At 32.0% G+C, this 25,695-nt stretch overlaps 4 protein-coding genes and 1 pseudogene across 15 annotated transcripts in view; 1 reads left to right on the forward strand and 4 right to left on the reverse strand.

Moving 5' to 3' along the window:
* LOC102628217 (UDP-rhamnose/UDP-galactose transporter 6-like) overlaps positions 1 to 18,429 on the reverse strand; it is a 70,787-nt gene extending 52,358 nt beyond the window's left edge. The window contains exons 1-2 of one of the 4 annotated variants that reach the window (XM_052440725.1): positions 18,281 to 18,399; positions 17,465 to 17,485 (exon numbers count right to left, since the gene is read on the reverse strand). The gene's annotated coding sequence lies outside the window, so the exon portion shown is untranslated. Of the gene's footprint in view, positions 1 to 17,464; positions 17,486 to 18,280 lie in introns of all 4 variants that reach the window. The other 3 variants (XM_052440726.1, XM_052440727.1, XM_052440722.1) reach the window with 3 other exon arrangements.
* Positions 5,250 to 25,695, forward strand: part of LOC102628512 (carboxypeptidase SOL1) — a 35,181-nt gene continuing 14,735 nt past the window's right edge. Inside the window, exons 1-5 of one of the 8 annotated variants that reach the window (XM_052440713.1) lie at positions 5,250 to 5,496; positions 5,643 to 5,685; positions 23,143 to 23,238; positions 23,563 to 23,593; positions 23,690 to 23,746. In XM_052440713.1, the coding sequence (XP_052296673.1) occupies positions 5,400 to 5,496; positions 5,643 to 5,685; positions 23,143 to 23,238; positions 23,563 to 23,593; positions 23,690 to 23,746 (324 nt within the window). In that variant the 5' untranslated portion in view covers positions 5,250 to 5,399. Of the gene's footprint in view, positions 5,497 to 5,642; positions 5,686 to 22,615; positions 22,853 to 23,002; positions 23,046 to 23,142; positions 23,239 to 23,539; positions 23,594 to 23,689; positions 23,747 to 24,191; positions 24,304 to 24,542; positions 24,666 to 25,695 lie in introns of those variants that run through there. The other 7 variants (XM_052440712.1, XM_052440714.1, XM_052440709.1 and 4 more) reach the window with 7 other exon arrangements.
* LOC127902121 (uncharacterized) lies at positions 12,153 to 15,604 on the reverse strand (annotated as a pseudogene).
* The window catches only part of LOC102630836 (uncharacterized), a 32,606-nt gene continuing 19,063 nt past the window's right edge, over positions 12,153 to 25,695 (reverse strand). Inside the window, exon 11 of one of the 2 annotated variants that reach the window (XM_052440721.1) lies at positions 12,153 to 12,466. The gene's annotated coding sequence lies outside the window, so the exon portion shown is untranslated. Of the gene's footprint in view, positions 12,467 to 12,540; positions 12,730 to 25,695 lie in introns of those variants that run through there. The other variant, XM_052440720.1, reaches the window with a different exon arrangement.
* LOC127902120 (UDP-rhamnose/UDP-galactose transporter 6-like) lies at positions 15,181 to 17,471 on the reverse strand. The gene is made up of 6 exons (XM_052440728.1): positions 17,230 to 17,471; positions 16,906 to 17,090; positions 16,622 to 16,822; positions 16,300 to 16,460; positions 15,617 to 15,657; positions 15,181 to 15,280 (listed from the first exon to the last, which is right to left on the reverse strand). The coding sequence occupies exons 1-4, from the start codon at positions 17,363 to 17,365 to the stop codon at positions 16,344 to 16,346; spliced, it is 639 nt and encodes a 212-aa protein (XP_052296688.1). The 5' UTR covers positions 17,366 to 17,471; the 3' UTR covers positions 15,181 to 15,280; positions 15,617 to 15,657; positions 16,300 to 16,343.

The raw sequence follows: 25,695 nt of genomic DNA on the forward strand, positions 1-25,695 counted from the left end.
TCAAACTTCACTTGTAAACAATTTTTTTTTTCCAACATATTAACAACGAACTGAATCCATATAAAGTTAATAGACTAATTTTTCTAATAATAATTACGAATCATCCAAATTAACCCCCAATCCAAGCATCAATTCAGAACCCAATCATATTGAGCGGAATTTTCTCTATAGCATACGAAAACCCCAATTTATAGTAAAAGAGTTAATAAGAAAATTACAGAGAAACATAAGATTTATACATACAAAATGCAATCAACAGTGAACGCGTTTGGTACATTTTTCACTAAAACAAGAGGGACTTTAAGCTCGCAGGAATCTCATTGTGTTGTGGACTTCACCATTCACAGGGATTTAGGGTTTGTTGGTTTGCTTGAAAAGTCATAGGCAATTTGGGTTTTCTTTGTGAAGGCGGTAAAACGTGTGTGTGTGAGATTCTTTTTAAGTCAATCCTAATAATGTTTTAAAAATTAAATAAATATTATTGATATAATTTAAGTGCATATGAATAAAACTAAAAAAAAATACAAACCAACAAGTCTATCTAACAAAGATATTAATTAATACATTAATGTGCTTTATGTTTATGAATAATCACTTCATAATATTTTAGATCCAAATTAGTAAAATGAGAAAGATTAATTTAAACATTTAATAAATTACAACTGATGTTATAGCAGTTTATAATATTCAGATGTTCAGTTATAAGATAATTTTGATAGGAATCATATATAAAATCATATATAATTCTTATTTAGTTGATAATACACTTTTGTCACAAAGTTAGACATATAAGCTAGTTATTACAAAATTTATAGTTTACATTTTCATACAATGAAAGAGTTTCAATTTCACACAAATAAAAAAAAAAAAAATTTAAGTACATGTCTACATAAATTGAATATGCCTATGCCTATTATTGATTCTAAATATCAAAACATAAATGGTTAGTGCTAGGATGAATAATTTCTTCTTGTTTGAATCAATATCCTTTTCACGAAAATAGTTATTAGGCTTTCTTTTTGCTAGGAAACTTATATTTGTAACATTTTGGTCTATATAAATTACGCATACATGTATTGGATTGATTGTCTCAATACTTTAGAATCAATTTTTATCCAGAACAATGTACTGTTTATAAAAAGACGTTAACTGACATTTAATGAAAATAATTAATTCAATTAATTGAATTCGTATGAGACATTTTATCTCCTTAACTATTTATTGATATTTCTCATAATTTATAGATGATTTCTTGTCAGCAATATTCTATTTCATGGTTATACTGATGAATGATGATTTTATTATTTATATCTTTTATGCTATTTAAATATTTTATAAGCTTTACGACAAATAAAGATTGATGGGCTAACTGACTTAAAAAAAACAGCTACCAAATAATTCAATAATTTTATACACACTTTTGGGACTAAAGTCTTCAGTCATTGTATTCATTCAAAATTTTCATCCTCCATTGGTGTAGATGGGCGCAGAATATAATTAGAGCGCGGAGAGGAGGCGCCAAAATATGCTTCTAATTTAACGTTAGTCGCCAAATTTATTTCATATTGTGATTAAGAATAATAGTCGCACTATATTTTCTCGACCTAATTGAAATACGTGATATAGTAACGAATAAAACTAGTCACCGAACAATACAGAAATACTTTTTTTTAACATATTTAAATTTTATTTGGTAACTGTAAGCTATAGTCGTTCCATAATCTTTATTGTAACAATGTCATTTAGACAAGGAAAGCAGATAAATAAATATCATCTTGAGATGACTAATTCCTAATATAGTCTCCCATTATACTCTAGTATGTGACTAACAATATTAGTCACCACAGTTTCTACACCTGATTTGATTATATTCAGCGATTGTTTGTTTTAGTTGCTTAAGCACTCCGATTGCAACTAAATATGTTGGTTTTTGAACCCAATTCCCATAATAAATGTATACCGTCTGTGACTAAATATAAATTTGGCACGGAAAAGCGTATTGAATGACTATACTATTACTTTATAGTCATCCAAAATTAATGATGATAAAAAAAATAATCATTCGTTTGAAAAACGTTTCGGCCATATACGGTGACTGTATTATTTAGTGGTAAAAACATATGTTTCAGTGACTACTATGTCAGTCGTTGATGGCATTTATTCAGTATGGAAATGTGATGTCGCTTGAAGTATCAATCGATAAGCTTCTTACTGAGACTAATTGACTATTTGTCACATAATGTGGTCTTTAAGGACTAAGTAAAGAGTCATAGAATATGGATGATAGTGGCAAAAAAATTCAGAGCATTCGGCAGCAAATGGTGCGACTAAATATTTACGTTAGTCATGGAATAATCTATTACGTGACTAAATATTTAATAGTCATAAAATAGTTGGTCACAAAAACACAATTTTGTTGTAATGAATGTTTGTTTGTATGTAATGCGGATGCGGTCCCCGTACATATATTATTATAATAATAATAATAATAATAATAATAATAATAATAATAATAATAATAATAATAATAATAATAATAATAATAAAATAATAATAATAATAAATAAAATAAAATAAATAATGATAAGAGCACTTTATAGGTTAAGAGTTTATTCCGAATCACATCATAATAATCTATTGTCACGTGTTTCCATGATCCGATCATCTATAATCTAGGCTACGATACGAAGATGAATCATATCCTGAATTTTCAAAAACACGTAGTTGAAAAAGTTAACCGCAAATCTCGGGTACCAGCATTCTCACGCCCATTGAAACGGAATCTAACTAGTTTTGTCAGCCATATACAGGTGTGGTCTCAAAAGGCGTATATCATATTATTACAGCCACACGATTCCCTCTAAAATACTCTTAAATCCCAATTTATAAACAGTCACCCTGAAAAAAAATTAAATATAATGTACTCTAGTGTTTCTAGTTACACCTATTTGAATATTGTTTTTTTACAATCATGAAACTCCTCACTTTCATAAAATTTGAGACAATCTGAAATATGAAAAAGATACACACTAATATAGCGTATGAAAACATATATATATATATATTTTTTATTCATCTTCTAACTTATTCACAAATTATATCTTAGAAAAATCCCATATATATTACCAGGTCTCTTTTTTCAAAATTTTTGATGCCCAACCTCATGTAAATTAATCTTTTATTAAATTGTTGTTAGATTCCTCGTTGTACTTGATAAATAATGATTCCAATTTCAGTATACAAATCCTTATTTAAAATATCAGTGAACGTATATATCCTTGTCAAGAAGAAGTTGAAACACACATATAGAATTGGTTAGCTTAATTGTCTTGTCATGTTTGGTCGTCAAAAGGAATTGGCCATTTTTGGCCCAGTAATTCAAATGACTGTTTTGCGATTGTCTTAACGAAAAAACAAAGCACGCACAATTTGACAAGAGCATAAATTGGTTAAAAGAGGATATGAATATTAAAGTTTGCAACTCCACCAACACCCTTACGAAATCTTTATTTGGATAGCGGTCTCTTTATATTATGTTTACTTATTTGAGTGAAAGTGAATAGTATAGATTCATTCTACTCTAGTGTTTGTTTTTAAATTTTAAAAGAGAAGCGAGAATCTCATTCATAAAGGCCCATCCCTTTTTGGACTGGGGACTAGGGAGTGGGAATCCACTTTCCCATTTTTTTTCTTACTTTTATTTTATTTAATATAACATAATTATATTTAGTAAAATAAAATAAATAATATTATATTTATTTAAGTAATATTATTATATTATTTTATAAATTACATTTATTAAAAATAATAATATTAAACTTGTTTAAATATAATATTATCACATTTAGTTGAAAATAATAATTTACATTGATTTTAAGTTAAAATTACTTTAAAATAATAATATTATATTCATGGAGAATTAATAATATTACAATATACTACCTTTATTTGAAAATATAATATTATAATATATTTTTTTAAAATAGTAGTATTATTTTTATTTAATATTAGTAATTACTAATAATAAATATTTTATTATAAGAAAATATTAATTTTGTACTATATTATCAATAATAATGTTTCATTTGTGTTGCTCTTATCAATAATTTTTATTCACATAATTAAAATAAATTAATAAAAATTTGTGATTTACATAATTAAGAATATTAATTATTATTATTAATTTATAGATATAATAAAGTAAATAATTTATTTTTTAAATATATTTTTTTATTAATTTTGTAATTAACAACTACAATTCTTTAAATAAGAGTAAAATTATAATTTGAAATCATTTACTCCAAATCCAAAATAATGTAAATACATAAATTAAATTTTAATTTCAATTGCATACTGCGGTTCCCATGTAAGTAAACAACATATTCTATCTCCCACTTCACGCTCCCAATCTCAAAATTCTCACTCGTCAAGCTATATTTTAGATTTACGATTAAGTGTAGAATTAAACTAATTTTTGAGACAAAATATCATTACGTTTGACAAAATTAAATTATATTAAGTTGGATTATATTTGGTGCTGACTTATATTTGGTACAGTATTTGATTAGATTTAAATAAAGTTCAATAATATTTAAGTCAATATTTGAACCTAAAAGTAGCTTTAACTTAAATACTATTTAACTTCATTTAAATATAATCTAATCTAATCTAATCTAAAATTGCACCAAATATATGACATCACTACATATAATCTAACCTAACCTAATCTAATCTCAATACCCAATCAAATCTAAATCACGATGCCAAACGTGATCAAATACAAAAGTTTTGTCCTTCAGAGTAAAATAAAAAATAAAAGTGAAAGACCCGGCATCTGTTGGTATACATACATATAAATTAATTGAAGGAGAATAAAGCACGTTGATTGATGGCTTCTCGTTGGGTGGAATGATTGAATCGAAAAGACAAATGACGTTCCTTATTCAGAAAGACAAAAGAGGGATACTCGTATATCGACTCCTACTAATACCAGCTTAGAAACACATATGAAACGATGTACAATTGTAGGTGATCAAAAATTAAAAAGAACAAGGGATGTATTCGGAATGTTGGCACGGTGATTTTAGCATCACCAGATATAGAAATTGGGCTAAAAAGGGGATTCCCTTCATCGAATCACGTGCTTCCCACGTGCGATCGCGTCTTCGTCTCTTCCTCACTAACCATGATTATATTCAACAATGATTGAAGCATACACATATTAAATGCTCCAGGAGCACCCAACAAATTTTCCCTCTCAAGCTCGGCAAGTCCGCTAAATCAACTAAGATGAAAATCTCAGAGACAAGGACTTAACGGAAAAGCTCACCTGAAACTCATAAAAAAGCTTTCATTTTTTTCATAATTTTTTTTTAAATTATCCAATAAAACAAATATAAATGAAGCTTATTTTCTCACTTCTCGTTCTTTATCTCAATTTCTCTTCTGTTCTCACGAGAGGAGCCGATCGTAGTTTATTCTCCACTTCGTTTTCAGGTCGTCTTCTTCATTTGATCTAATGCATTACGCAGGAGCTAATCACGTTTCATTTTTTTTTTTCACCTGTCGTTGACCTTTCTCTTTACTCTTCATTTGACTTCCATTTTACAACTACTGATCTTTGATTAATTCAGTTTTTTTAGGTTCTACGAGACATTTATTTGAAGGCAATCCCTCGGAAACTAGGTATTAATAGTTGTAATAATTATAATTATCTATTAGTTTCAGCTTGTGTATCAATTTTTATTTTTATTTTTTGTTAATTAAGTTGTTGGTGACTCAGCTTTGATAAGGCTAAAGGCTATATGACTAATGCTGAATTAGAGAAAGCTGTGAAGGAGTTCGGGCGAAGATGCAGTAACATTTCTAGGATTTACAGGTATTATTTTTAAATTTTTTTAATGTATTTTGGATATATGTTTGTGATTGAGTTGTTGTTAATTTTAATTCACGGTTGATGTGGAGCACAATCACTGACTCTCGATTGTAAGTGGGTTTCGTGGTTAGTAAATTAGCTGCCAAGTATAATCGTGTGTTTATTAAACAGTATAGCTGTTGTGCCTTCAAAGTTCAAGAGTATGATTGTGAGATAATGAATGTTTCATGTGATTATTGGTATTAATTTGTTCTTCATTTCTCTCTTTGAGGGGTTTTTGGATTGGATGTTTAGCATTGGAAAGAGTGTCGGTGGATTTCCGTTGGTAATAACAAACCCTTCTGCTGTTTAGAGTTGTATATTTAATGCCAAAAATTGCATCTAAGTTGGTAATTTTTTCCCTTCATGTATTTGCTGTAGTGGGTGATTGAGATTTCGGACAAGCCTGGGGTGGAAGAGCCAGAACCTGCATTCAAGGTGAATGAAATATGTCATTTACATGAAAGGCTTGTGATAAACTTGGTTTGGGTGGAAGAACAGTTTGGTTTTGAATTCTCTTGGTTGTTAGTTTTATTATTCTTGCTGTTTTATTTTCTGCTCGGAGTGCTAGTGAATTCTTTCTGTTTTCTTACTTTATCAATGCTTTAGTTATTCACTGTTGCTTGCCCCCCCTTTTTTTTTTTAAAGTTCTTAAAGTTAAAATACTATGATGTAAAGATGTCTTATGAGGAAAACTACATAATAAGCCTCGTACAAATTATCCAATGAGGAGGACAATGTTTTTTAATATGTATTTTGAGAATACTGTTGTTTTAAGTTCTTTTTTGCACAATATTATCTACTTTGTAGCATTCATAATCATAATTTATTTTTTTCTGACAGCTGGTTTTGAGAAATTCTTGTAATCTAATTTTTGGATACTTGATACTAATATGCTGATATTGCAGTTCATTGGAAATGTACATGGGGATGAACCTGTTGGTCGTGAGCTTCTGATACTTCTCGCAAACTGGATATGTGATAACCATGTGAAGGATTCTTTGGTATGCCTTTATTCTTTTTAACTTAACTTGATTTTACTTCTTCTTTTTCTTGACTGACATGGAAAATTATAATGTGCTTTATCCGCTGTTATTTTGCATGGGATCTTAATTATCATGTGCTTTATCTGCAGCTTGGCTGCCACATTTGACTGCTTTCTTGTTCTAAACTGTTATTTACTTGCTAGCCACTTCTTTGTAGTTCCACAGTCACAAATGATTATTTCATAGACTCCTAGATTTTGTGTCCAAATGCTTATCTTATCCTGGAATATTCTTTGGTCTGTACAGGCTAGGTTGATTGTGGAAAACATGCACCTTCATATACTTCCGTCAATGAATCCTGATGGGTATGCACTCAAGAGGCGTGGTAATGCAAACAATATTGATCTAAATCGTGATTTTCCAGACCAGGTGATTTCTTGGAAATTTGGTTTTCCACAGTATTTGGACATTTCATAGCTATTTTTATTGCTAGATTTATTTGGTTTTCTCTTTTTTGTCTGATAGTGAAAAGGGATTTCTGGATTTGTATGGTTTACTCTTTAAAAATTTGAATAATACCATGTTACAGTTCTTTCCTATGAATAATGATGAGGAGGCATGTCAACCTGAAACAAGAGCAATTATGAGTTGGGTGCGACAAATACATTTCACAGCATCAGCCAGTTTGCATGGGGTAATTTCTCTTATTCAGTCTCTAAACTTGGTTAAGGGTATGCATGGTGTTGTGTTTCCTCTCCATGCTTATTTCGTGTTCCTTTGAGCAGTATTAATTCCCTAACACCTGCTGAGAATCAAAACTTGTTCACCAAGAAAATTTCTGGAGCAGAATACCTGCATTCAGATATTTGTTTTGGTAACTTGTGAGAGAGAACCAGTTTAAGCATGAGGAAAACCTTCTGAGTTTCGTTTGTTCTTTGTCTCTTCTTCTTAATTACTTGCATTCGCCGTGCGGGGGGGGGGGGGGAACAGTAGAAGGTGATTGGGAGATACAGATTACAGAATGACTTAGAAACCATAGGAGAGTTATTAAACATTAAACTCATAAAGGAAACTGCGTTGCTAAGATGGTGGGTGCACAAGTTGATTACTCCATGTGATGGAAGCACAAGTTTGCAAGATAGTGATTCTTTGTGAATATCATTGGCCAAGTGTTGTTCAGAATTCAATACAAATGGAGCTATTAAATGGGTAAGGACATTGAGATTGTCTGTCAGACAGGTCCACCTTATGGCTCGTGAATGTTGATTTATCTAATAAGAGAGTCAATAGATATTCAGTTATAGAAGTATTCTTGGTTGAAGAAGACTATGCATAAAATGTGGAGAGAATGGTCCCTGATTATGGCTTTTGTTGTTTACATGGTGCACTCGTTGCTAATTATCCATGGGATGGCACTCAAGATAAACGGTGATTATTCTACCTATAAGGCTCACTTCTTCAAATAATAACTTGATGGTTCTGTCCCCTACCTTATTTTCCTTGTTGCCTCTTTACTTCATGCAGGTCTTTCTTACTGTCTGTCTATCGTAAAGTCATGAGTTTATTTATCTACGGTAGGTTAGGTTACCATTGCTTAGGCCTTGCTTAGTCAAACTGATGCAATTATTTCAAATTACAATTTTAGTGATATGTCTAGTAGACTTCATCTTCTAATCCTTAATTAGTATACATTTCTAATTTGTAATTAGTGATGCCACCATGATGTGATCTTCTGTCAGTTTCTAACCTATTTAAGTATTCTCGCATTTTTACAATAGTGAGGAATTTGTCTCTTTCAATGCTCTCTGTGTTGTCAAACAATTGACGGCATCTACATTTTGGTATATTGAATACAAAATCCCTATTGGCATCTCTTTATTAATAAATTTTTAAAATAATTTTTGAGGTGGATAACCTATAGTATTAAATCAACTCAGAAGAAGTTCTATTCATGCTTTTTGGTGAAGTTTGTTTTACCTCTTATTCTTAACTAGTTGTGCTGAAGATGGTTTAATTTGGGCCAATTTCAGGAGATATTATTATGGTTGTCCTGATGATGAAGCATTCCAGTTCCTGGCTAGTGTTTATAGTCGCTCACACTATAACATGTCTTTGAGCACGGAATTTCAAGGAGGGATTATCAATGGAGCTTCTTGGTATGATGGTGTAGAATAATTTAGTTATCCAGATAATATTAGAGAAGTAAATTGATGCGAAACTTGTAAAAGACTTAATATTCATTCTTCCAGTCATTCAACTAATAAACTTGTCAGATTTACGAGTTCTCTCTTTCTCTCTCTAGCTTTTGGATTCATTTTCGTTTGTTCGAAGTCATTCAATCATAACCTGCTGCAGGTATCCAATATATGGTGGCATGCAGGATTGGAATTATATATATGGTGGCTGCTTTGAGTTGACATTGGAGATTAGTGATGACAAATGGCCTAGTGCTGAAGAGGTTGGATATCTGTGTTTACCATCTTCTCCTAATTTCTGGTAAATTTAAGCTTGGATGAAGAATTACACTGGAGAGTCAAAAGACACTCTCTGATTCCGGAAAACCTTTTCTTTCAGTAATATCTTTGGGAAGAGATGTAGTAGATAATGAAACAGTCTATTGTCCGCTTTTCCTTGTCATATGTGTGTGATAAGGTCAGAATTTAGAATTGAAAAATGCTTGATTTGTCTTTTCATTAGGGGCCCTTTCAGTTCTATTAACATTAATAGTATTTGATTGTAACAAGTAGAATGACAACATATTGGTGACCTTCCTGCTGTCGTAAATGATGCCCCTTGACATACTAAGATCTTAGGAGATACGTGCCTCTTCTGCATTTTACTTTTTTTGATTAAATACACAAAGATACTTTTACTTCCTTATTTTAACACACAAAACTTATGATTGTTTGTCATGGTTCGTCATTATTTCTATTCTACATCAGTTATATGTAGGTGTTTTATATTGTTTACCTGTTAGTATTCTATCATTGCTTGATTGTTTTGCTTTCACCATATGATTTTTCTTAACTGTTTGTGGGTTATGTTTTATAGGTTTGGATAGATATTTGGGATGAGCAGAGTAACTTTCCTTTTGCACTGTTTTTCTTACTCATCTAGTTGCTTACACTGAAATAAGAAGAAGGGTCATCTAGTCATATAACCTGCTTTATCTGCATGCAGCTTCCTACAATCTGGGAATACAACAAAATGAGCATGCTTAATCTTGTTGCAAGCCTTGTGAAGGTAGGATTTGAGTTGCCTATTCTTTTTCCTTCTCCTGTAGAGCACTGTGATACCGTTTTTTATTTTTGTCCTTGCAATTACAGTGTAGGTCCTCCAATTAGTAATTACCATGTATAATCACATTTGTTTCATCAACAGAATCTTGCTTGTAATTAACCATTTATTCTTGTCTTAAAAGTATGGTTTTGGTCTTTATTCCATGGGATACATGGAAGACAATAATCTCATTTTTTAAAGAAGCCATATCAAGTGTTTTGACATTTTAATGAATGTGACATATATCTGTTTGGATTTTATACATCTGTAGACTGGTGTTCATGGGACGATCTTTTCATCAGACAGCGGAAGGCCATTGCCTGGCTCAATCACAATCAAGGGAATAAATTATACGGTATCTTCATAATTCTTACATGCATGCGTATTGTTTATTTTTCCTTGTGTGCATGTGCTTGTCTCTTTGATTTTAACATGATTGATTCTGAAATTCTCTTGGGCGAGTTAGTTCGACATATAAAACTGTTGTCTCAGCTTTTCTCCACTTAACATGTGCATTAATGGTGATACTTTCGGAATTGTTGAACAGGTTAATGCTGGTAGAGCATTTGCTGATTACTACAGACTGCTCACACCTGGCAAGAGATATGAAGGTATCTAAAGTTTCTTTTCAGGAATTGATTTTTTTTTTTTTTTAAATGTCTTTACGCATTTGGGAATTTTCAAGTACAAATGACTAAAATAGAGTGGCTGATGGAGGTTACTTGAGAAGTCCTGATCAGAAGTTCTTCTCCTGAAACAGAAATCTTTTACTGATGGCAAAAGTATGAAATGCTCATACATATCACAACACAAATGATAACATTTTGATAATGACTTTCCCGACAGCTAGTAGAATTAGAGCAAATAAATATTTTCTCCAATTCCAATATTCCTGATATGGGCTTAACCAATCTGCTGTAGTTATGGCCAGTATGCCCGGGTACAAACCGAAGTCCACGTCTATCTGGTTGGAAGAAACAGCAACGGCAGATTTTATTCTTGACCCAGATAGCGCACTCGAGGATAACACACCACGAAGCATTTGTGACTGCAGCTGTGACAGTAAGGCAAAACTTGTCCTGCTGGAGTTTCTTTTGGGGTTCCACATGGAAGTTTGTTTTGTGTTGATTGTTATTGGAGCATTACTTTGCTTTTTATTAAAGAGGAGACAGAAATACACACTTGGAAAACACAAAGAGTCACCAAAAAGGTCAGTTGTGGTATAGAAGTCTTTGTGTGTACATCATGTGAAACCTAATTGTATATTATGTTGTATTAAAAAGATAAAATAAAATATACACACACATTGAAGATTGTGTTTTTTTATATATTAAAATATGTATTTTTTTTATTTTTTTATGATTTCTTCACTTTATTAAAATGAACATGTCCTTATTAGGAAACTATTCTATTTCTATTTCTTGTGCATCATGATTCTTACTGCTGCTATCGAATCATATTTTTCATTCAATATATAGTCAAGTTCCCTTTCTATCTTAATGACCGATCAGCTTTAAAGCAGCACCACCATAGCATTCACTATTAAAAAAAATGGTTAAAATTATTTTACTCGTCCGGTGAACAAGAGCCCTAGATTATGATTATAGAGTCAAAAACCCATTATGTTGGGAATTGAGATCCACAACAGAGACTCTCGGTTAGGAAATATGAGTCGGAGCAAAGCATTTTAATGGAACAATTCATCATCATTTTCCAATCATGGAGAAAACCGGAAGTTGCTTGGGAGGATCTTTGCATAAATTGATAAAATTATTTGACTCGTCTAGTCTACAAGAGCTCTGTGACATAATTACAGGGTAACAACAGAAACTAACTAAAATCAACATCACGCATTCCTCTTCATTTTAGGTTTCACATGCAACAATATCTTCGACTACTGTTGTTGTGGATATGACTGCACCCGTTGCGGCACAAAACTGGGGATGAAACAAGACAAACAAAACCCACCAAGCTCATAATGGATAATAAACATTTAAAAATATCAAATTATGGAGCATATATAATATCGCATAAACTTTGAACTTCTTAAGGGTACATGGAGGATCCCATTAGATAAAATAAATAAAACCCGGATACTAAGCATAAACTTCTTATAAGAGGTAACTTGTCAACATTTCATTATGCTTTGCTTCATAACCGCTGCCAAGTGGCCAAGTTTGGTAATCACATGCAAAGCTTAGCAACAAACACCTGGCAAAGACACCGGGTTAATTTTTATCCCCGGCTATTGCGCCTTGTCCTTCATCATCGAATAATGGGAAGCTTGCTGCAAATACCAAAATTAGTTATTCCAAGAGTAATCTGCAAAACGCAAATTGCATGTACTGACAAAACACAATGTTAAATAGTTCCACTAAAATGGACAACTAGTTCTTATTTTTCAATCATCAGCTCTTTTGTAAATGTAAGTGTTCACAAGTAGTTTCAATGACAATATAATTCAGCAAAACTGTTACTACAGCCGCAATTTAGCATTTTAATAAATCTTACAACTTCAAATACAAAATAGATAAAGAGAAATCATGACACCTTAGGAAAGACTGGCAAGTTTGGCAATCAGCAAATGGTTTTCAGGAGAGATGCTTGAAGGGACATACTTAACGACCTTGGCTTCTAACCCTTGTTCCTTCATCCACATCAATCTACCCGCATCAATGATCTGCTTGCACATAAATCCCAACACTGCCCTTTCATCTGCCTTCATATTCCTCACGATGTCTTCAACTCCCACTGGAAGCCCGCTACCTAATTCTTTCTCACTGCAGACATGTATAAAACCATGTAATAGATTATAAACTGTAAAGAGAGTGAGAAAAAGTTCTATTCTATATAGGAAAACATTGAGATTATTAACAAACAAAGATAGCACCATTTGAATAAACATAAGTTCAAAGAGGTTACATCGATTCTAAATGCATTCTGCTATCAGTAAAATCGAGATGATCTAAACCATGATCAGCATCTACCGCCCAGCTGGTAAACCAAGAAATTGCATGAAATTCTTCCTTTGTGATCCCTAGATTCAACATATATTTTTTATCTGTAGGAAGGCCAAAGTAGCACGGTCAGCCTAGAACTGAACGATCTGTGCAATTTTGGTAACTGGTTGTATATTAATTATGTGAGGCAGGCAATATTTTTACTTGTATAGTGTTTCCACTGGCAATGATGATGGCAACATGTTGCTAAGAAAGACCTCTGACGTAATTGTTACTGCTGCAGTGTTCAACATTATCTTGTGTATATTGTTCCATCAAACAGCATCTTAGAGCCAAATCTGCAAAAAAAAAGTTTTTCAATTAGAAAAACAGAATGCAGTCAATGAAGCAATCTCGTGCAACTGATAGTTATTTACATTTAACATTCTACCACAAGCTTCATAGTTAAAAAGGTGCAAATTACCTGTGGCAGGACCACAGAGATGTTTACCAATTGCCAGATAAGGAACATTCCTTAATGACTCCACAGCACTCAGGTCCAAATCCTCAACTGCAGAAGTAGGATTTATAATGTATCAAGTGCAGAAAAGGAATATGCAAACCAACTTTCATCTAATGGACTGCATTCCAGAATGTATGCAAAAAATAAGAAACATTTTCTTTTTAAAAAAAATGTATACTGATTAACTATCAGTTGCAAATATAATCATTATATATCCAGTAGAAAAGAAGTGCAGGATTAGGTTATGCGTGATCTTCTAATTACATAAGCTCCTAGAAGGGGATCAAAAGTGTTCAAAAGTTCATCAACCTTATAACCTTACACCATTTCCCCTTAAGTGAGCCAAATAAAGAGGAGAATATTAAACAGCATTCTAAGTAAATTCATCTTCACAAAAGTCAATGTAAATCTGGAAGGCAAACTAACAAATGAATCATAAACAACATTCCTGGAAGCAGAATTCTGAAAAAAAAAAAAAAAAACTTACTGTCAATTCTCAACCGCTCTATTGTCAAGCTCTCTTTCTGTCTCAAGGACCGATCAGCCTAAAAGCACCACCACCATACCACCATAAAATAGTTTAACAACAGAAACTAAATCAATATAGCATAGATGAATAAGCTGAATTAAGTTCAACTTGACTAGCCTTCAACTTGTATGACTTTCTTTCAACCAGAAAGACCCTTTTTGTGCCATAACCATCTGCAAGCATTTGCGTCAAGTATCCTCTCCCAGCACCAAACTCAACCACAGCTGGTGTAGCCTTCTCATCATCCTGATTCACTCCAACAGAGTTCTTCAACACCCCAAATTCTTCCAAGTTCCCAAGGATTGATGCCTGTTGCGTAACATGTTTCTCCTGAAATGGTAATTTCCTCCCAATAATCAACTCATCTCACTTCAAACAACCCAAAAACAGAACAAATGCGTAATTCAAGTTAACTACCTGTCTATTTCTCTCTCAATCCACATACCACAAGCTTCTGGAATCTTAAACGAGTCACAAATACCATTACATATTAGAGCATGAACCAATTCAATCTTCTTAATCAAATTACAGAATTTGGGCACAGTCATGCTGTGAACAGCATTCCTCTTCATTTCAGAGGTCACATTATCTTCAACTGCTGTGGATGTGACTGCACCCAATTCTTCTTCATCATCTTCTTTGCCAGCATTAATGCCCTTATGATAAAATGGTTGGTGACTTAAAGACCGGACTTGTTTCAATAGAGGGCATCTCTTGACATGTCCATCGAGGTTTCTTTAAGAACAGAACTACCCAGTTGTAGAAAACAAAAGAACAAAATCAAAATATGCAGACATCACATAAGAACCAACAGTAACATACACAAATGCTAAGATTAGTCAGCGTCGAAGAAAATTACTGGAAAGGGTCAATTGGGCATGGAATCCACTGACCATCGGTCCTCCGATTATGATTGCCACAGAACCTTCTTACAATCAAATTGAAAAATATATGAGAATTAATATATGCTACAGAACTAGAAGAGGGAGAAATAGAAAGAGATAGCTTACAAAGAAGAATCGTTGAGACGAGCATTTGAACAGAATCTGTTCTTGGGAAGCCAGAATTTGCAGCGAGTCTCCTCCATTATGTTTTCGGCAGCAACCTTAACTACTTGAGTTAGAACACAAAGAGAATACATTGAATCATATTAAAAACTTGGGAATTGGCTAATATACTAAAATTAAAATTCTAAATCAAATCTCCTTTAACACAAAATTGAAACTTTTAACTAAAAAACTCTAACACGGAAGTTTGAAACGTCATCAATTGGGACAAAATTAACAAATAAATAAATAAATAAATAACAGTTGCTTAATGCAATCAATTCATTCACGCGTATTGAAAAATCTTGAATGAATTGAGAGACTTTACAGATGATACTAAAGAGAAGCGAAACAAACTCAGAAGCGAGACAAATGAAAAAAGAGAAGAGAAAATACTAACTGTTGCAGTGGAGTTAGCCCCGCTGTTCCAGTTACCAGTGGCTGTGGCAGGCAACGGAAAGAAGAAGAAAAGGTAGTTAAATTTTAGTTTATATCTGTAGTTTTCTAACAATGGTTAGTTCTTTAAACTCCCTAAGATTTTACTTTATTACATAAATATCTCTTATTCTCAAAGAATAGGTAGACACACCCTTTTGAGCCCCAAATTTGAGGTCGAGGGTGTGTTTGTAGCTCACTAGCTCCAAGCCTTTAATGTCGTTGAGTAAATATCACCCTTTTCAAATAATATTTTAAGAGATTTCAACTTTCATCGCCAAGTGTCATTCTTAAACTTGTGCACCCATCCAAAATCACTAAGAACTAAAAAGTTTTACAGAAATGGTTTGCTTAATTTCATATTTACTAAAAATTCAGCAAATTCTTCATAGAAAATTAACGATAATAGTTTTTTTATTCTTGTATGTTGTACACCAATACAGAGGGTCAATAGCCATGACTCCTTTCTCCTTCCGAATTATTATTTTGAAACATCAAGCTTATAATTACGAAAAAGAAAAAAGTTTTAGATACTTTTGATGCATGCATGGTCATAGAGCAACAGATCCTGATGAACAAGTTTATGTATAAATACTTAAATGAACAATTTAACTTCCAACATAGAGCAACAGATCCTGATGTACTTACCACTGAGGCTATGTTGTAGTCATAGGCATAAATTCTTTTGTCTGTCAATCAATTATCAAGAATGGGCCTATTACCAACAGCGTTGCAGCTTGGGCAGGAGCGGTATGTCCCAATAGACTGAAAGAAGTAAGTGAATATTTCCGCTGAAGGTGATGTACATACTGCACTTGAAAAAATGCTAGCACTATTAATCAATCCATTTTGAATCATACATAAAAAATTGACAGAATTTTGAAATATATGCACAAATTAATTAGCCAACGGTAGAGATCTAGAAGGTTGAAAACTCTTAAGAGTGCTGTGCTGAGGATGGACAACTTACATACTGTTGAATAGAAGTGCTCCAAACTGCAATTGAGGCAGCTATGAAGCCTCTGGCATTGACACTCACATCAGTAACTGTGCAAACGCCAACACCCAATACAACAACTGCGATGCTTAACTTTGTGTCTCTGGAGTATCGAATCTTGTCCAACACAACTTCCAAAAGGCAGGATACAGGGATCATACTCAGTTTTGCAATCTGATAAGAAAGTTAAGAGTTGAGTGGTAGAGAATATGTAACATCAATGGCTAAATCCCAGTTTTTAAGGTGTAAGTATCCACCTGATAGAATCCCACTGAGTTCCACATTAGACTGACATTCATTCCAACTATAGAGAAGTTTGCAAAAATAACGAATTTTAGAAGTTCCCGGAACGGTAAATGGGAGGGTTGGATGTATCCCAGCCACCTTAGAACACCCGTCATCAAGGTTGTGGTGGCAAAATGCATACTGGTTAATGTTGTGGCTGTAAAAATTGAAATTAGTTATAGATACAGAAAAACTGAAAAGAAAGGTGATCCAAATGGTTATACCATGAATGCAGCTTAACTAATGGAAACAAATTTCTTTATACAATTGACTACAGATTCTAAACTGAAGCTTACCAAAACTGAAGCCATATGTAGCCATTAACGCTTTATTGACTAAAATAATCCCAACAGAAGTGACAACATTGAACATCCAAGCAGCTGCATCTGCAGCTGCCTTCCTGTCAGCCTTGCTAGCAAGAGACATTTTCATTTTTTTTTTTTTTTTACAATTTACAAGCCTCAACTAGTTTATTCCCCAGTCTTCACGAAAAAACCCATCCACATGCAAATGAAGTGCAAAGGACTTAACCCTATTTGGCAACAAAACCTCCTACAAAGACAAAGTTGGAACAAGTTAGAGAACTTGTCAAGTTGTGATAAACCAATAGTCAACTTGTATTGTAATTTATGATTTAATATATTTAAATGAAAAATAATAAAACTACAGAATAATCCACAGATTGATTGAAAAGCAAGAAAAATGTAAATGAACAAGGTCAGACATCTTTTTTCTTTCCTTTTTTTTTTTTTTTTTGCGTTATAATGTAAATTTATTAAACCAAAACCAATGGTGAGAGCAACTAAATTTCCCATTTATATCGTTCGGATATTCTTGATTTGGTATTAGATGTCACATCATTTGGCATAACAAACTTGAGAATATGAAACCTTGTATTAATTTTTCCCAGAAAAAAAGGAAAAAAGAACCACACAGCTTGGGACCTGTAAACCATTGTAATCGACACTCCGTTACGTTCCATTTAAAATACACGATTCTGGATGCAGCTCACTCTACTGTAGCCACTTAATTATCCCAAAAAAAATAATAATAATAATACCTTAAACAACAATCAAAGTCAAAGTTCACTTCAAAGAACTAGATTTGAGTAACTACAGGCTTAAAAAAAATCTTAGATAAATTCAAAACTATCCATCCATTAAGCATCAGATCCTTACAATATCAGATCAAGCACTAGAACTATTTGCACAAAATCAAGATCAAGAAATTTACAGAATCAGATCTATCATTAATATAATCACAATTCAGGTCAATTCGTCAACAGATCCAAAGTAACGATGACAGTTACGTACAGTGAAATCAAAAAACGAAAATGTTGAGTTTTACCTGAAAAGGCAGCAAAAATGCGAGTGCCGGTTACACTTACGGTGTGTGCCAATCAGTTGGAATCAGCTCTGATGGAGTGCGAGCGTCGTTTCGTTTCGCGTTTTTGCTGTTTGTTTCTATTTCAGTTTCGTGGAAATTTGTTTAGAACGCCGGCTGCCAGCTCTAAGCATATCATCACGCGAACGTTTACTTTGGGTGCTTGTACATTCTCGTTTTTATACATGCATAGAAATAGAATCCTTATGCTCCGCATTTTATTTTGTCACAAGTCTTGCCGTTGAAACTGTAAATTAATTGGATAGTGAGTGCTTCGCGATAATGTTATACGCCAAAACGGTAGTAACATTGTTATATAAATTATTATTTTTTGGTGGAGGTATTTGATTTCATAAAATATATTTCGAGAAATTTTTTTCATATAACCACTTTCAAAAACTCATTATAGAAACTAGCCATAGAATAAAAATTCTTAAAATAATAACCACACACACTTTTTATGAACTAAATTACCCTTCCCCAAAGCTCCTCTCGCATTTCATACCAACAACTAAATACAAACTATTTCACCTCAACAATTAAATACAAATTCCAAAAAACTCCTCCCATTTGACTTCTCAAACTCTCTCCAACAACTAAACACAAAATTACTCCGATTTCATATGCATCAAACAACAATTATTTAATTAGCATTGAAGATAAAATCAATTAACACAAAAAAGAAAAAAAAACTCAAGAAGGAATTAAGGTTAATGTTTTTTAAAATTTAGATTGTAAGATTAATTAAGTTTGATATATGAGTTTTGTAGATATTTGTAGAAACATATATCTTTATTAATTTTTATTACAATATGGGTAGATATTTGTTTGTGTGAATTTAAAAATTAGGAAAAGTCTAATAAATTATGTGTTTCTATAATTGTAGAGGAATATCCAGATGATTTATTGAGATAATTGAAAAAAATTTCTTATAGACATTTTAACGAATACTTAATGTGCTTATATTTTGCAAATATTAATCTTAATTTTTTTTTGAAGTATTCATGTCAATACATATAATAGTGTGCTTCTTTATCAATAATAATCCACCAATCAATTAAAAAATACTGTAAAGTGTAAGAAAGTCGTCCTTTAGGTCGAATTCTCATGCCATTGTCAGTGCATAACCTTTTGCTGATGTAGGCTGTGATAATTAGGTCTGTGATGGTGAGATTGTGATGATGGGGTTGTAAAAAGAAATTTATGAGATGACGGGCGATGTCAATATAGGTGATTTAGGCGATTTCAACAACGGTCTTTGGGGAGGGGTAATTTTGTCCATTACAAATGTGTGTGGTTATTATTTTAAAACATTTTGTTCTATGGCTATTTTTTATAATAGGTTTTTCAAAGTGGCTACATAAGAAAATTTTCCAATATTTTTTTTTATAAATTTTTTATATTGTAAAAATACTCATAAAGTGAATTATTAGTAAAAACATTTACATTCAAGTCATGAATGTTTGAAATTCATATTATACAAATTACATTAAATTAAAAAAAATGAACCCTAATCTATATTCCTCTTTCTTTTCAAAACCAAAATTGAATGTTTGTGTGGAACTAGCATGACTAGTATTCAACATTCGAACTGATTATTTATTTCTTCATCATCGTATTCTCTATCAGTTTTTGTTCTAATAATAAAATATATAACAAGTATTCTAATTAATAACTAAATTATTTTAAGTTTCAACAAAAGTTGATTTCTTCCATAATATTTTAATTTAATGTAATACGATGAACTCATCAAATTTAAACGCGAGAGAGAAGGGGCGGGGGGATAAAGAGATTAAAATCTGATGGAAATTATCATAAAAACTAGAGTTTCTTGAATTGGGGGCATCCAAATGTAGATGATTCCAATGAATTGATTGCGATTTTTTAAGAGATTGTTTTTTCTCATGGCCTCAACTTGGACATGAATCATGTTGCCTTAGCCGTTTATAGATGTTGGGAGATGAATATTGATGTTGTGAATTTGCAGTTTTTAACGAGTGTTTAAATCTAACAAATAAAATATAATTGAATTAGTTAAAACGAAGGCGAAGATGGGGTTACTTTTGGTATTTAGACAAATTTGAAGAGTAAAACTTTTGTTTTTAAATTTTACGAATGAGTTTTGTTAAGAAAGTGGGTGCCAAAATAATTTTTTTAGGTTCATATAGTCCCGCTCATTACTTTTTTTTTCGATATATACATAAAAAATACCATTGTATATTTGTATTGAGATGAAAGTTATATGTAAAAATAACAATACATACAATTTTTTTTCTTTTAATACTAGATTAGTATGGTATAAACTTAGTAATTGCATCAGAAATTTCTGTCAAGACCTCTCAAGGAAAAGAAAAAAATTACTTGCATGACATAAATAAAAGCTACTTAAAAAATCTCAACTTCAGTCATCAGGTGAAGAGTTGCTGCTCGCCACTAAGACAAATTTTAGTGACAAATCCACTATTTTAATATTGGATGGAGTTAATGATATGAGATATGAGATTGGTAAAAGATTTATTGTTTCATGTTTGATACTATCACTCTACTAATATAAATGTACTAAAGATGTTAAAAATTGAATTGGATTGGATCATAATAACTAATTTATCATTCGAACTCATTCATGAATACATGGGAGTTTGATCTTGATTAGTAGGGTTAGGATTGTTAATAGGTCAATTTTTTTGTGTTTAAAACTAAAGCATCAGTGTCATTTCCTCTTGATTCCGATTTTTAAGAAAGAAAACATATATCTGATCCGAATCTTACCAAATTAAGTTATGGCTTGTCCATCATTAGGTGAAAGGTGGAGGTGAAGGATGAGATAGGAATTGGGATTTGATTAAAGCATCGCCTTTCATGAGGCTATAATGAATAAATTAATTAACGTAGAATAAAGCACGTTGATTGATGGCTTCTCGTTTGGTAGAATGATTGAATCGAAAAGACAAATGACGTCCCTTATCCAGAAAGATAGAAGAGGGGTGGATGTAGAAAGCGTAATGATACAGTCATAAATTTTTGTATAAATTTATTTTATATTAATTGATGTGACATGATAAAATTGGTTGAATTAAATATCACTTGAACCACATGATTTGTTTTATTAATTTATATTTTCATTCAACCAATCTTATCATGCCACATCAGTTTGTACAAAATAAATTTGTACAAGAGTTTGTGACTGTATCATTACTCATGTAGAAAACCAGCGAGTAGTCTTAGAAACACCCATGAAATTATGCACAGTTGTGGCTGATAAAAAAATAAAAAGAAGGATCCTTTCAAAAAAAATAAATAAATAAAAAGAAGGAGGGATGTATTTGGAACATTACACGGTGATTTTAGCATCGCCAGATATAGAAATTGGGCTAGAAGGAGGGCCAACATTGAATCACGTGCTATCCAGTGCGAGATCGCTTCTTCGTCTCTTTCTCGCTAATCATGAATTAATATTGCGTTTACGTTTTTGATTGAAGCGAGAATTCTGAGGAATGAGAATATTAGGAGTGTGGAGTGAGAGTGGGAGTGAGAGTGGGAGTGGGAGTTACTTAGACTAAATAAAAGTATGGATTATCAATCAGAATCCCAATTATTTATTTATTTTATCTTGGATTGAGAGTAAATTGTTTTAAATTATAATTTTATCCTTATGTAAAGAATTATAATTTATAATTAAAAAATTAATAAAAAATGTATTTGGAAAATAAAATAAATATTTTATTATATTTATAAATTAATAATAATTAATAATATTCTTAATTATGTAAATCATAATTTTTTATTAATTTTAATTTAAATTATGTGAATAAAAATTATTAATAATAGCAACACAAATGAAACATTATTATTGATAATATAGTATAAAATTAATATTTTTTTAGAATAAAATATTTATTATTATTAATTAAATAAATAATTAATATTTATTTATTTTTATTTTATTAAATTTAATAAAATAAATATGTTATAATTATTATTTTTAATAAATATGATATTATTTATTTTAATTATGAGGATAAAAAAGGAAGAGAGGGAGTGGATTCCCGCTCCCACCTCCTCCATGTGAGGGGGAATCCCACTCCTCACTCTAATTAAATGAGACCCACAAAATAAGAATCCCACTCTTCATTTTTTAAGGTAACTAAATATTAAAATGGGAGGAATTCACACTCCACACTCGCACTCTAAAAAATAAACACTGCCTAATAGAATTATAGTCAACAATGATTGAAGCATACACATATATATTGAATGCTCCAGGAGCACCCAACAAATTTTCCCTCTCATGCTCGGACAAGTCTTCTAAAATCAACTAAGATGAAAATCACAGACACAAGGACTTAACGGAAAAGCTCACTCGAAACACATAAAAAGCTTTCATTTTTTTTAATAAAAGAATTTTTAAAAATTATCCAATAAAACAAATATAAATGAAGCTTATTTTCTCACTTCTCTTTTTTTTTTTTAATCTCAATTTCTCTTCTGTTCTCGCGAGAGGACCCGAGCGAAGTTTGCTCTCCACTTCGTTTTCAGGTCATCTTCTTCATTGGATCTAATAAATTACGCAGGAGCTAATCACGTTTCATTTTTTTTTGGCTTTTTTCACCTATCGTTGACCTTTCTTTACTCTTCATTTGACTTCTACTTTACAACTACTGATCTTTGGTTAATTCTGATTTCTAGGTTCTACGGGACATTTATTTGAAGGCAATCCCTCGGAAACTAGGTATTAATAATTGTAATAATTATAATTATCTATTAATTTCAGCTTATTTATCAAATTTTATTTTTATTTTTTATTAATTAAGTTGTTGGTGACACAGCTTTGATAAGGCTAAAGGCCACGTGACTAATGCTGAATTAGAGAAAGCTGTGAAGGAGTTCCGGCAAAGATGCAGTAACATTTCTAGGATTTGCTGGTATTATTTTTTTAATGTATTTTAGATATGTGTTTGTGATCGAGTTGTTGTTAATTTTAATTCACGGTGGATGTGGAGCAAAATCACCGACTCTCGAGTGCAAGTGGGTTTTGTAGTTAGTAAATTAGCGGCCAAGTATAATTGTGTGTTTATTAAACAATATAGCTCTTGTGCTTTTAAAATTAAGCAGACGTGCAGGAATCTGGAACATAGCCTTTATTAAGTAAAAAGTATGATTGTGATATAATGAATGTTTCATGTGGTTATTGGTGTTAATTTGCTCTTCATTTCTCTCTTTGAGGGGGTTTTGGATTGGATGTTTAGCATTGGAAAGAGTGTCAGTGGATTTCCTTTGGTAATAGCAAAGTCTCCTTTTGTTTAGAGTTGTAAATTTAATGCCAAAAATTCTGTCTAAGTTGGTAATTTTTTTCCCCTCGTGTATTTGCTGTAGTGGGTGATTGAGATTTTAGACAAGCCCGGGGTGGAAGAGCCAGAACCTCCATTCAAGGTGAATGAATATGTCATTTGCATGAAAGGCTTGTGTGAAACTTGGTTTGACTGGAAGCTACAGTTTGGTTTTGAATTCTCTTGGTTGTTAGTTTTATCATTCTTGCTGTTTTACTTCCTGTTTGGAGTGCCCGTGAATTCTTTCTGTTTTCTTCAAAGAAGGTATTCCCACGTTAGTTATTCACTGTTGTTGTTTTCCCCCCTTTTTCCTTAAAATAATATGATCTAAAGATGTCCTAAGCGGAAAACTACATAATAACCATGGTACAAATTATCCAATTATGAGGACAATGTCTTTTATTATATGCATTCTGTGCGGACTGTTGTTTTAGTTTATTTTTGCCGCAATGTTATCTTCTTTACAGCGTTTATGATCATAATATATTTTTTCTGACAGCTGTTTTCGAGAAATTCTTGTATTCTAATTTTGGGATACTTGATACTAATATGATGATATTGCAGTTCATTGGAAATGTACATGGGGATGAACCTGTTGGTCGTGAGCTTCTGATACTTCTTGCAAACTGGATTTGTAATAACCATATGAAGGATCCCTTGGTATTCCTCTACTCCTTTTTTGTTCAACTTTGATTTAATTTCTTCTTTTCCTTGACTGATTTGAAAATTATAATATGCTTTATCTGGAGCTTGGCTGCAAACGTGTTGCCATATTTGACTGCTTTCTTGTTTTGAAACTGTTGTTTACTTGCACAAGTATAAATGAATATTTCATAGACTCTAGATTTTGTGTTGTCCAAATGCTTATCTTAGTCTGGATTATTCTTTGGTCTCTCTAGGTGAGGTTGATCGCGGAAAACATGCACCTTCATATATTTCCGTCAATGAATCCTGATGGGTATGCACTCAAGAGGCGTGGTAATGAAAACAATACTGTTCTAAATCGTGATTTTCCATACCAGGTGATTTCTTGCAACTTTGGTTTTCTTACATCTTTTTTCATGAAAACCAAATTGAACCTTAAAATTGTACTTCATAAGTGATTAGACTCTTCTGAGCAAGAATTCACACATTAAATAGTAGGGTCCCTTTAGTTTCTTATAACTTCATTAACAAATGACAACTATGAACCAACTCACAGAAATACGAGAAAGTGGGCTCTTTCCAAATTGAGTCATATCCTAAATTGAGAGAAAATAGGAACAAGTCCACTTAAAGTTTTTTTCTTTCATTCTTAAATGATTTTATCAAACCTTGAAGAATTCTTCTGCTGTTCAGGATTACAAGGTGTACTTTAAAAAAATTTCAAGTACTATATACCCAAAGTTGAAATATCTTGCACTTCAAGTGTTCATCTGATTCCGGAAACTAAAATGTTATATGATGGCTCTTTAATATAATTTTAGTAAAATTTTTTTTCTTGCTTCTTAAAAAATAAAAATAAATGAAAAAGAAAAATTGTAGTAGGGGGACATTTCAATCAAGACTCTGCTCAGATGATAGAGTTCATTTCACCTAGTAGGGGGACATTTCAGATTTCACAACTAACTATATTGCTAGATTTATTTGGTTTTCTCTTTTTTGTCTGATATTGAAAAGGGGTCTCTGGGTTTGTATGGTTTACTCTTTTAATTTAATGATACAAAGAAATTTGACTAATATTATGCTACAGTTCTTTCCTATGAATAATGGTGAGGTGGCGTGTCAACCTGAAACAAGAGCAATTATGAGTTGAGTGCGACAGATACCTTTCACAGCATCAGCCAGTTCGAATGGGATAATTTTTCCTATTCAGTCTCTAAACTGAGTAAAAAGGTAGACATGGTGTTACTGGTTCTATTCTATCCATGCTTGATGCTTATTCTTGTTCCTTTGAGCAGTGTTAATTCCCTAATACCTGCTATAATCAAAAGCCTGTTCACAGAAAACAATTTCCGGAGTGAAGTACCTGCATTCTGATATTTGTTTTGTAACTTGCAAGAGAACCAGTTG

The sequence above is a fragment of the Citrus sinensis genome, chromosome 5 (assembly GCF_022201045.2).
Source record: "Citrus sinensis cultivar Valencia sweet orange chromosome 5, DVS_A1.0, whole genome shotgun sequence".
NCBI classification, from domain to species: Eukaryota; Viridiplantae; Streptophyta; class Magnoliopsida; order Sapindales; family Rutaceae; genus Citrus; species Citrus sinensis.

What these genes read in the sequence shown, in the direction of transcription:
- LOC127902120 (XM_052440728.1), bottom strand. Translation starts at nt 17,365, where the DNA reads ATGAAAATGTCTCTTGCTAGCAAGGCTGACAGGAAGGCAGCTGCAGAT. An exon ending in TACATATGGCTTCAGTTTTG is followed by an intron (nt 17,091 to 17,229) that starts GTAAGCTTCAGT and finishes CAATTTTTACAG; the next exon opens with CCACAACATTAACCAGTATG. An exon ending in GCACTTCTATTCAACAGTAT is followed by an intron (nt 16,461 to 16,621) that starts GTAAGTTGTCCA and finishes TTTCAAGTGCAG; the next exon opens with TATGTACATCACCTTCAGCG.